The 12,092-nt window shown below is 38.0% G+C and overlaps 1 protein-coding gene across 1 annotated transcript; it reads left to right on the plus strand.

Moving 5' to 3' along the window:
• The first annotated feature begins 1,586 nt into the window (after positions 1-1,586).
• LOC150079170 (uncharacterized) lies at positions 1,587-2,066 on the plus strand. Its single transcript, XM_090382979.1, has one exon. The coding sequence runs from the start codon at positions 1,587-1,589 to the stop codon at positions 2,064-2,066; it is 480 nt and encodes a 159-aa protein (XP_090239105.1).
• The last annotated feature ends 10,026 nt before the right edge of the window (positions 2,067-12,092 follow it).

Here is a 12,092-nt window from a genome sequence, read left to right on the forward strand (position 1 = left end):
GAGTACGCCGCGTTCAGGTAGCATACCGCAGAATAAACGGGCCGACACAGAGAGCACGCTTAAAAATTTCAAGGGCGGTCACGTAAAATACGTGACGAAAGAAGTAAGTGGACGTGGATGGCCCGACGAAAGTTCTGGAAATTTCTAAGCGCCCGGAAGTCCTCGCTACAAAGAAAGGGGTCTCGACCTACCAGTCGTAGGTCGAGACAACGGAATGTGAAGTGAGCGAATGAGAAATAAGATGAAGACGGTGAAATAGTAAATGATTGGGCGAGAAAAAAGGGGAGAGAGATGAACAAAAAGGTTATGCAGAAAGGAAAGAGAGTTCCCAGAAAAAAGTACGGAGAGAATCGCGGAGGAGGGAGCTATAAAGAATGTTGGGGAGTGAGAATGGTATTAAAAGGGATTATTTATTATCACTTCCCCCAAAAGGGAGAAGTGATTGAAAAAAGAGTGAGATCGAGCTTCTCACGGATGGTTGGAGCAGCACCCCTGGAGAAAAGTCCTTGTGCACGTTAGGAACCGCCAGAGAGCAGCGTAAGAAAGTGCTTCTAGTGGGTCAGCAGAGGCCAAGCCTAGAGAGACGACTGCAGAACAGGACTGGAAACAGAATTCTTACCCAGGAAAAGGAAGAAGAGTGCAAGTAAGTTAGTTTAGAAAATTTTGCTAACAGGAACGGTATCATAAGGGATTAAAACGGGAAATTAAATGCTGTATTTATGTAAATGTTGTATGTCCATTCACAATTTGTTAAATTTTGTAAACAAAATGTGTGGCTTTAATGTTCTGTTAACAACTGCTTTACACACCCTAGAGACTGGAATTTTCTGAAAATTGTAGTCAGATTTGCATAGGTGGGGAGTGATAAAGAGGTCAATAGGGTGTTCAGCGAATTGCAAATTTTTAGTTTTAGGTTTTTTTAAATTTCTTTTCAGATTAAATAAATACCTAAAAATATGTCTGATAGAAAATATAAAAGTGGAGCTGAAAAACGAAAAATACAATTAAATAGAGAAAAAGAAAGAAGTAAATGTGCCAAAATTTCAAAATTTTTTGTATTGGAAAATAAAAATGAGAATCTAAACGATATAGGTGCAGTAATAAGCGAAAGAGAGAATAACTTAACCGAAGAGAAACAGAAAAAACAAAATGTATATAACAATAACGAAGAATTACTAGAACTAGAATCACCACCGAGAACCTCTAAAAACAATGTTGACGTTGACGGACATTCAGTACCAGACAAAAATATACAAGACTAGACGACGACCAGTTCTCTGAAGTGTCTGTTGCTGTTTTGCAAGAAGATAGTGATAAAGAGGCTTTAGAAAATGCAGAGTTGCTTGCTAAATATGTTGACGTAGGTTTGTGGCCTACACAGTTAAATAATAATTTTATTAATCACTGTCTCTCACATGAAATGACTTATTTCCAAAATAAAGATCCAAAAAAATATATATCCAGTTTCAATAATTTCAATAAGGAATTACAAAGAACAAAACAGATCATTTTCAAATAAGTACTTTACGAAAAAAATTAAAAATGGTCAATTACTGGAAAGACCTTGGTTGTGCTATTCGACCAGTATGGGAAGTGTTTTTTGTCTAGTCTGCAAACTCTTCTCTAAAGTCCCTTCTCAATACACAACCAGATTCTCTGACTGGAAACATATAGGACCTTGTTTAGAAAGTCACAAAAATTCGAATGAACATAAGAAATCATTGTTAGTATCGTTAACACGTAAAGAAAACAAGTCTGTTATTGACAAGCAGTTGCAGGAGCAGCTAAGAAAAGATACGGAATATTACCACAACGTCCTAAAACGTGTTATTGCAGTGGTGAAATATTTAAGTGTAAGGGGCTTAGCATTCAAAGGTCACGAGGAAATATTTGGCTCTCCGCACAATGGTAATTTTATGGGGGCTCTGGAATTACTAGCAGAGTTCGATCCATTCATGCGCGAACATATCCAACAACGAGAACTGCGACCAAAGCCTTTCACTTCGTACTTATCAAAAACTAATAGAGATTATGGGAAAACAAGTAATAAAAAGAATTATAGCTGAAATAAATAGTGACGATGCAAAGTACTACTCAATTGTGATGGACTCGACATCAGACTTGTCCCACAATGACCAACTAACGATTATAGTACGATATAGTTTTGAGGGAAAAGTGTATGAAAGATGTGTATCTTTCATCAAAATTAGTAGTCACAGTGGCTTATCTTTATTCAATTTCTTACAAGAATTTCTAGAAAAAAGTGGAGTGCCACTGGATAATTGTAGAGGACAGTCTTTTGACAACGCTGCAAATATGTCTGGCCTGCAGAATGGTGTGCAAGCACATCTCAAACAAAAAAATAAATGCGCTGATTATGTGCCGTGTGCTGCACATTTCTTAAATCTAGTTGGTGGGGAAGCGGTTAAAGTTGCAACTCAAATCGTGAACTTTTTTTGGAGTAGTGCAACAAATATATATTTTTTTTCTGCAACTACCCGTAGGTGGGAACTTTTAAATCGTGAAACAAAACTAAAATTTTCGATAAAACGTTTAAGCCAGACTAGATGGTCTTGTCACTATGATGCTGTTAGAGCTTTAAATATTGTTACGGTGATATCATGAACATATTAAAAACGTTTAGTGACAATATGGATGAAAAACCTGATTTTGGAAGAGAGGCACAAAAGTTATATAATAATTTGGCGAAACTTGAAACTGCGATTTTAACTGTTTTTTTGGAAAGAACTTTTAGAGAGATTCAATTTAGTTAAAAAAAAAAATTGCAGACCCCAGGCTTAGACATATGTGAAGGTCAGAAATTAATTACGTCATTAGAAGCGTTCGTGGGCAACATTCGCAATCAGATTAGAAACTAAACGAATAGTAGTAGTAGTAGTAGTAGTAGTGGCATGTGATGCAAGAAAGCAAGTGTATGAGCTTATGCAGCATCAGCCAAAAAAAAAAAAAAAATCACACCATTCCCTCCAAATGCCTGTCCAGTTCCTCCTTAAATTTATTTAACCTGTCAACTTCCACAACGACAGATGGAAGTTTGTTCCAGCAATTAACCACCCGCTGGCTAAAGGCAAATTTCCGCACATCTATTCTACATCTGTCTTTTCTTAATTTGAATTTATGCCCCCTTAGGTTCGTAATCTAAACAAGTTTGCGGATCCCATCAGAATTCAGCGTGCTCAACCCATTCAAGGCCTTATACACCTCAATCAGATCACTGCGCAGGTGCCTAGTCTCCAGCCACTGCAATTTGCAGAACTTAAGCCTCTCTCGGTAAGAGGATCCCTTCATTCCCCTCACCAATCTTGTTGCCCTTCTCTGTACACGCTCAAGTAAATCTACATCCTTCCTAAAATGAGGCCTCCAGACCTGTACGCAGTACTCATGGCGTGGCCTGACCATTGCATTATACAGAGGGACAATCACCTCCTTCTCCCTGCTAGCAAAATTCCTATATATCATTGACAAAACCCCATGACCTGCCGTGGCAGCCTGTCTGCATTGCTCAGAAAACTTCATCTCTGACTGCACAATTACTCCCAGGTCTTTTTCATTTTCTACCACCTTAAGTGTACGTTTCTCTGGGGTTACTTCTACCCATATGCAGTACTTTGCATTTGTCAAGGTTAAACTTCAGTTGCCACTTCTTAGCCCATCTGCCCAAATTATCTAATCCTGTTGCAGTAGCACACTGCCATTACTGTCATTAACAAACCTGCCAACCTTTGTATCATCTGCAAACTTCGACACTAAACCTGATATTCCTTCATCAATATCATTGATAAATATACAAAACAACAGTGGACCCAACACGAACCCTGTGGGACTCCACTAATAACATTAGTCCAAGAAGTGCAGCACCCATTGATTACTACCCTCTGTCTTCTCCCACTCAACCATCCTTTTATCCATTGTAGCAACTTACCCTTAATACCATTCTGCTCCAATTTGTACAATAGTCTTTCATGCGCAACAATGTCAAAAGCTTTCCTGAAATTAGCATTAGCATTAGCATTAGTAGAGGCATTTGATGCAAGAAAGCAAGCTTATGCAGCATCAGCCAAAAAAAAAAAAAAAACCCACTTCCACTTCACCCCTCTGTTCGTTCAAAATACCTGTCCAGCTGAGCCTTAAACTTATTTAGGCTATCAACCAACACCACAAGGGATGGCAGTCTGTTCCACCAACCAACCACCCGCTGGCTAAAGGCAAATTTCCGCACGTCTATCCTACATCTGTCTTTCCTCAATTTGAATTTATGCCCTTTCAGGTGATTTTTCTGAGCTAGAGGAAGAATCCCATCAGCATTGAGCATGCTTAAACCATTCAAGGCTTTATACACCTCTATCAGATCACCTCGCTGGTGCCTAGTCTCCAGACACTGTAATTTGCAAAATTTAAGCCTTTCTTCGTAAGAGCACCCCTTTGTTCCATTCACTAATCTTGTTGCCCTTCTCTGTACTCGTTCCAGCAGCTCTACATCCTTCTTGAAATGAGGCCTCCAGACCTGTATACAGTACTCTAGGTGTGGCCTGACCATTGCCTTATACAATGGAATAATCACCGCCTTATCCCTGCTGGAAAAATTCCTGTATATCATTGACAATACTCCATGAGCTACTCTTGCAGCCCATCTGCACTGCTCAGAGAACTTCATATCTGCCTGCACAATCACCCCCAAGTCCCTTTCATTCTCTACCACTGTCAGTGTAGTACCACAGAGTTGATACGTTGCTCTGGGGTTGCTGTTTCCCATGTGTAGTACTTTACATTTGTCAATGTTAAACTTCATTTGCCACCTCTCAGCCCATCTGCTCAACCTTTCCAGATCGTGTTGCAGCAGCATAGTGTCAGTAGTGTCCTTGACAACCCTGCCAACCTTTGTATCATCTGCAAACTTGGACATTAAGCTTGATATACCATCATCAATATCATTTATACATACAGAAAACAATAATGGACCCAACACTGAGCCCTGAGGGACTCCACTAATAACATTAGTCCACGATGAACAGTGTCCATTGATTACCACTCTCTGTCTTCTCCCCCTCAACCACCCCTTTATCCATAGCAGCAATTTGCCTCCAATGTCACACTGCTCCAATTTGTGTAGTAGTCTTCCATGTGCAACAGTATCAAAAGCCTTTCTAAGATCCAAGTATATAATATCAAAGTTATTCCCTGCATCCAGTTCTTTTGTGACTGCATCATAGTATCCAATCAAGTTGGTCAGGCAAGACTTCCCCTTAACAAAACCATGCTCTGTCTGAGCTATAACTGAAGTCTTGTCTAAATGATCCTGCAGTGCTTCTTTAACCAGTGCCTCCATTAATCTTCCTGGAACAGAAGTTAAGCTCACAGGTCTATAATTACTTGGGTCAGCCTTTGATCCTCCTTTGTGAATTGGGGTCACATTTGCACATTTCCAGTCTATGGGTAGACTGGAAATGTGCAAATTGCTCATTTGCTCATTTGCAAAATGCTCCCCTGAGTCCAAGGAAGCTCTCATAATTATGGCTAAGGGTTTGCTTACTTCCTTTGCTGCCTCCTTTAATATAACTGGATAGATCCCATCCACCCCGGGTGCCTTTCTTGTGTTTATCTTCAACAGTTTCTCCTCCACTTTACTCCCAGTTATTTCAAGATTCTGTAGCTTACTGCTAGAGTTGAATACACCTCTGGCATTCCCCTTGCTGAATAACTCCTCATGTGTGAATGTCGATGCAAAATATTCATTTAGTTTGTTAGCTACCTGAGCAGGATCTTCAACAGTTGACCCATCAATATCAAGTGGACCAATCTGATTCATCCCCTTCCTTCTAGAGTTTACATAAGTAAAGAACTCTTTGCTGTTTTTCTTTGCATCCCTTGCCAACGATTTCTCGTAATCTGCCTTCGCCTGCCTAACCTCCTTTGTAACTTGGTTGCATATCAACTTGTATCTATCATAGGCTTCTGTGTCATGTGTTAATTTGTAAGTATCCCATGCATTTTTCTTCTCTGCCATATGCCTCATTACTTCATCTGACATCCATTTTGGCCTAAACCTTGAACAATATTTCTTAGTTGGTATGTAAAGCCTAGTAGCTTCCAAGATAAGTTCTTTGAATGCTTCCCATTTTGAATTTGCTGTTGGTAACATCATCAGTTGGTCCCACTGTATAGAATTTAAATACTGTCTCAGTCCATCGTAGTCGCCTTTACGGAAGCAATAACCCTTCCCTTTACCCCTAATGGTAGTTACCTCTTTCAGTAAATCCTACTTCAGCACACTGTGATCACTGACACCTAGTGGTTCATTTATCTGCAGATTCTTAATGCATGAAGAATCACTGCTGATAATCAAATCAAGAGTATTACTTCCTCTAGTTGCCTCCCGAACATGCTGATGTAGAAAACAATCATCCAATAAATCCACAAAAGCCCTGCTAGTGTGTGAGTAACCAGCCCCCAAATTCCAGTCAATATCTGGGAAATTAAAATCTCCCATTATAAGACTCTCTGATTTACTGGCCCACTCTATTTCCCTGTACTGTTCCTTATTATACTCATCAGAGTCATTAGGCCTATAGCACACTCCTACTCTCAATTTTGATCTCCCAATTTGAAATCCAAATATATGATATCAAAATTATTTTTTACATCCAGTTCCTTTGTAACCACATCATAATATCCTATCAAATTTGTCAGACAAGACTTTCCCTTAACAAACCCATGCTGTGTCTGAATTATTGCTGCAGTCTTGACTAAATGATCCTGCAATGCATCTTTAACCAGTGGCTCCATTATTTTACCCAGAACAGAAGTTAAACTAACTGGTCTGTAATTACTCGTGTCACCCTTCGATCCCCCTTTGTGAACTGGGGATATATTTGCACATCTCCAGTCCATGAGAACCTCCCCTGAGTCCAAGGATGCTCTCATAATTATGGCTAAGGGTTTTCTTAGTTGCTTTGCCGCCTCCTTTAATATAACTGGATAGATCCCATCCACCCCAGGTGCTTTTCTTATGTTTAACTTCAACAATTTCTCCTCCACTTTGCTTTCCGTTATTACAAAATCATTAAGTATCCTGCTACAATTTGATAACCTTTTGCCATTTTACTTAATAATTCTTCATGTGTGAATGTAGATGCCAAATACTCATTCAGATTGTTTGCTATCTGAGCAGGATCATCAATAGTCGAACCATCGATGTCAAGTGGACCAATCAGATTCATCCCCTTCCTTTTAGAGTTTATATAAGTAAAGAAATCCTTGCTGTTTTTCTTAGCATCTTTTGCCAAGGATTTCTCGTAATCTGCCTTCGCCTGCCTAACCTCCTTTGTGACCTGATTACAGACTAGCTTATATCTGCCATAGGCTTCTGAGTCACTTGATAATTTATATGCATCCCTTGCATTTTTCTTCTCTGTTACGAGTCTCATTAGTTCATTAGATAACCATTTAGGCCTAAACCTTGAACAATATTTCTTAATAGGTATGAAACTTTTAGTAGCATCCACGATTAATTCCTTGAATGCTTCCCACTTAGAATTTACTGTTGGTAATATCGTCAGTTGATCCCACTGTACAGAATTTAAAAACTGTCGGAGACCACTGTACTCACCTTAACGGAAGCAAAATCCCCTTCCTTTACCCCTGATGGTAATTAAATCTTTTAGTAAATCCCACATCAGTACACTGTGATCACTGCCACCTAGTGGATCCTTTATCTGCAAATTCTTAATACACGAATGATCACTGCTTTCTCTGGTTGCCTCTCGAACATGCTGCTGCAGAAAACAATCATCCAATAAATCCACAAATGTCTGACTAGTGTGTGAGTGACCAACCACAAGTTCCAGTCAATATCTGGGAAGTTAAAATCCCCCATTATAAGACATTCTGATTTACTAGCCCACTCTATTTCTCTGTACAATTGTTCATTGTACTCATTCGAGTCGTTAGGCCTATAACACACTCCTACTCTTATTTTTGCTTTCGCAGTGCTTATGTCACACCAGACTGACTCAACAGTGCACTATTCATCTATATCAACTGGGTGCACTTCTTCTGATTTTATGTTTTTCTTAATTAACAGCATAACACATCCTCCCTTTCTATCCTGTCTATCCTTTCTGTACACATTGTACTCCCCAAATTCCAGTTCAGCATTCCTTATATCTGTGTGACACCACGTCTCTGCTATCCCAACAATATCCGCCTTTGATGTCTTGACCAACACTTCAAATTCATCAAATTTATTTACTATACTTCTAGCATTGGTATACATGCTCCTACTCCTATTCCTAGTTACCCTAACACATCCCATATACCCACCTATTTCAGGATGACTGCCATCCGTCCGTGAAACCCCCAACACCCCACGCTCCAGGTCGCTACTTATTCTAATAGAAGTTGTGCAAGAATTACCTTCACCTCTGCCTACGGCTACTGTTAAACTATTAGTCCTTGTATCCCCCCCCCAGGCTATCAGTTTTCCGAACCACCTAACACTACCTCGATAGCATCAGCAAATATTCTTGCACCCTTTCTATTTAAGTGTATTCCATCCCTATAGAAGCAGTCTCTCCTGTTAACAAGTACAGTCCATGCTGAAAAAATTCTACCCCTTGAGCCTTGCACATTCTTTCCAGGGCCGAATTGATCGACAAGGCTCTCATCATATACTCCCTTCTATCGTGTCTGGGCAGAATTGCAGACACTTTCAAATTCAACTCTAATTCTCAGCTGGCTTTTGTTCAACAGTGACCTGTACTTGTTAAGTAATTCTGCAGTGCCAACGTGTACAACAGTGACCTGTTGTACACGTTCAACAGTGACCTGTACTTGTTAAGTAATATCATTAATGCCATCGTGTACAACTATATCACCTTTTGTGCCCTTAAAAGATGATATCTGCTCTACAACGTCATCAACCTTTGCCCCTGGCAGGCATACTCTGGTCCTGTTCCACCTATCCTTTTTACAAAGTATATTTCCCGTTTCCCTGACAATAGAGTCAAAATACGAGGAGAAAAATTAAGTACTAGTGTGGAAAAAGAATACAGCGATTTAAAAAAGAGACATATTACTTCAAAATTTTCGGATAAATCTACAAAGAAAGTTTCGCTAAATGAAGCAGAAAAATTTAAACGGGATACGCTAAATGTGCATTAGATAAGTTGATTATGGATTTATACAGAAGAGGCCATGTCTATGGGGAATTTAGCAAAAGATTCAAATTTTTAATGAATTGGCAAGACATTAATATCGAAAATATTGACTTGGAAAGTGCACGTAATATTGTTGATTATTTATCGGATGACATAGGCGAACATTTAGTCCATGAATGCATTCAGTTAAAATCCTACTTACAGACTAAGCCAGACTCATACTACTCATGCGGTGATATATTCAAGCTAATTTATGAAAAGAAACCTGTCGATGTTTTTTCCGAATTGCTAAACAATCTTAAAATTTTTTTTTTGGTGTTGCCAATCACCAGCTGTGAGGCGGAGCGATCCTTCTCCAGGATGTCCTATATAGAAAACAAATATAGGACAACAATGACGAATGAAAGATTAAATTATTTATCAATTCTTTCCATAAACTGTGATTTAACCAAAGGATTACAAATGTGATGATCAAATAAAAGAATTTGCAGCGAAAAAATGCCGAAGAGTTACTCTTTAAATGTCTTTTATGTATTAAAAATACTTACATTATATAACTCCTAGAATGTTTTATTTTTTTTATTTTTAAGGATAAGTATTATTTTTGTTTTTGTTTTTTTTTCTCTTAGTCTTTATTCTTGACGTGAGAATTTGTTGTTTCGTTTTTTTGTTTGTTACTAAAAGTAATATCTAATACATTTTATTTTTTATTTATGTTTGATGTTTGTTATGTATACAAAACCTTTTTTCATTATAACTGGATATAAAAGTTTGTATATCCAAGTGCATCAAATAAAATAAAAAAGTTCTTCAACTGTTGCCTATAATTTTTCCTATTTAAAAAAGGGTTAAAAAATAGTTTTTCGACAAAATGGCGAATGAGTCGCCACAACTAACCCAAATTTGGGTTAATTAGGCCCCCAAACAGCGTTAGTCCAGGGTCCCCCTCCCCAAAGTTAACGGTCCGCCCCTGAGTATGGTACATTGCAGACTTATGCTAATTTGCTTATTATCTGAATCTGTGTTTCATACTTATATTTTGCAGGGTTATATCCAGAACATGGGTATAACTCGTACTTCGGCCAGGAAGAGAGGAAGAAGGCAGTGATAGGGCGTGAAGGCACCTCCCACTGACTGCTTTCCCCCCTCTCCTCGCTAGCATGTTACTGGGAGATGACACGTGATATCACAATATGTCGGAGCCGTAATGATGAAAAAGAAATGGCAATTTTTTTTTAAAACAGCTAACAAAAAAGAAAACGACATACAACCAACGATTCTTCCCCTCCCCCGTAAATTACTACTACTAGGTGATTTCACAATGAGAATTGCTCACTGCGCTCAACAGAAATGCTTTGTTTTTTTGTTCTGGGCGCTGCTGCCCCAGTGTATAGAACAACCCCCGAGGACAAAACCCCCTCAATTAAAGTGCAGAGTAGGACAAAAACCCCTTGGACAAATAATAATAAGAAATGTTCAAACCATAATTTTTATTCTTATTACAGTATTTATAATTCTTTAAGAATGAACCCTTAAAGAACACTTCTCTGAGAACTTTGTGTTATTATTTGTCCTACTTTGCACTTTAATTGAGGGGGTTTTGTCCGGTCCCAGCTGCCCCCACACCCCTGCAAGTATAAAGAGAACCTGATACTAACAACTCATACAATTACTGCAAAAAACACCAAACCGTCAAGAACAACTTAAAAAAAAAAAAACCTCACCTCGCATGCCCGCTGGTACACTCAAACATCCACACTGAAAACACTTGTATTCCGAAGGTATAAAATTCACACTCATACATCCAATACGCCTTACAGCCTTACATCCAATCAAACAATCAGAAACGCAAAATGAGGTAAATTACGCTTTCACAATACAGTAATCAGTGTGGCCAAAGAATGGAGTTCTTCGGCCACACTGATTCTCAAAGGAGAAACCCATGTTCTTTATTTCAGCCAGAATAATATATAAGATACTATTTTTAGGAAGGCAATCAGGGCTGGCTCGAGAGTACGTGCGTCCCTAGGCCAGTTTGGTTTTCAGCGCCTGATTATTTTTTTTTATTTAAAATTTTTAAGCTTTTTAAATTTTACAAAGGGGGCATGTCATAATAGAACATATTTAAAAAATCTTACATAAAATAAAATTTACGAACTTTTATTTACAAAAGGTATATAACAACAATAAATTATTCGAAAACTAACTATAAAAATCAAAAAAATTCTTGAATAAAATATTTAAAATTATACTTATAAAATAGGTGTATAATAATAATAAATGTAATAATTTTTCAAAAACAAAGCAAAAAAAATCTTAAATAAAGTATATAAGCTGTGTCTATAAAGTATAAGAATAATTATTGAAAATCGTAGCAAAAAACAATTTTTTAACTAAATTGAAACTTTTCTGTCTTTTACTGTCGCAAAAATTATCAATTCTTCCATATCAAGTTCTTTTAAAATAACTCGTTCAATCGATAATATTGTTAAACCATCTAATCTTTCCTGACTCGTAGTTGTTCTCAAATGAATTTTAATAAATTTAAGTTTCGAAAAACTCCTTTCCGAGCTAGCCACAGAGACAGGCAACGTTAGGAAAATGGGATAGCAATTAATAGGTTTGGTAAGGAAGATGTTAATTGCTAATCACAAATGAATTGGAGAATTTTAGCGGGTGACATTTCTTCATTTGAATATGAACAATGAAGATATCTAATTTCGGTTATTTAATTTTTCTAGTTTATTGAATTCCCCAGACTAGTTCACAGCTGTAGCGCGATAAAACGGAGTTTGGTGCGAAAAGTAAAATAGGCGCTCCAAAAATAAAATTTTTGATCAAAACGGAGCCCCGTGCAATACGGCGCCTGGTACGAAAAATCAAATAAACAAACCTAAAACAAAAAATGCTAAAAAC

The sequence above is a fragment of the Mastigoproctus giganteus genome, chromosome 10 (assembly GCF_048544385.1).
Source record: "Mastigoproctus giganteus isolate SK-2022 chromosome 10, ASM4854438v1, whole genome shotgun sequence".
In the NCBI taxonomy this organism is placed as follows: domain Eukaryota; kingdom Metazoa; phylum Arthropoda; class Arachnida; order Uropygi; family Thelyphonidae; genus Mastigoproctus; species Mastigoproctus giganteus.

Bases quoted from the DNA above. Each gene is read 5' to 3' on its own strand.
- LOC150079170 (XM_090382979.1), top strand. From the start codon at position 1,587: ATGGGAAGTGTTTTTTGTCTAGTCTGCAAACTCTTCTCTAAAGTCCCT.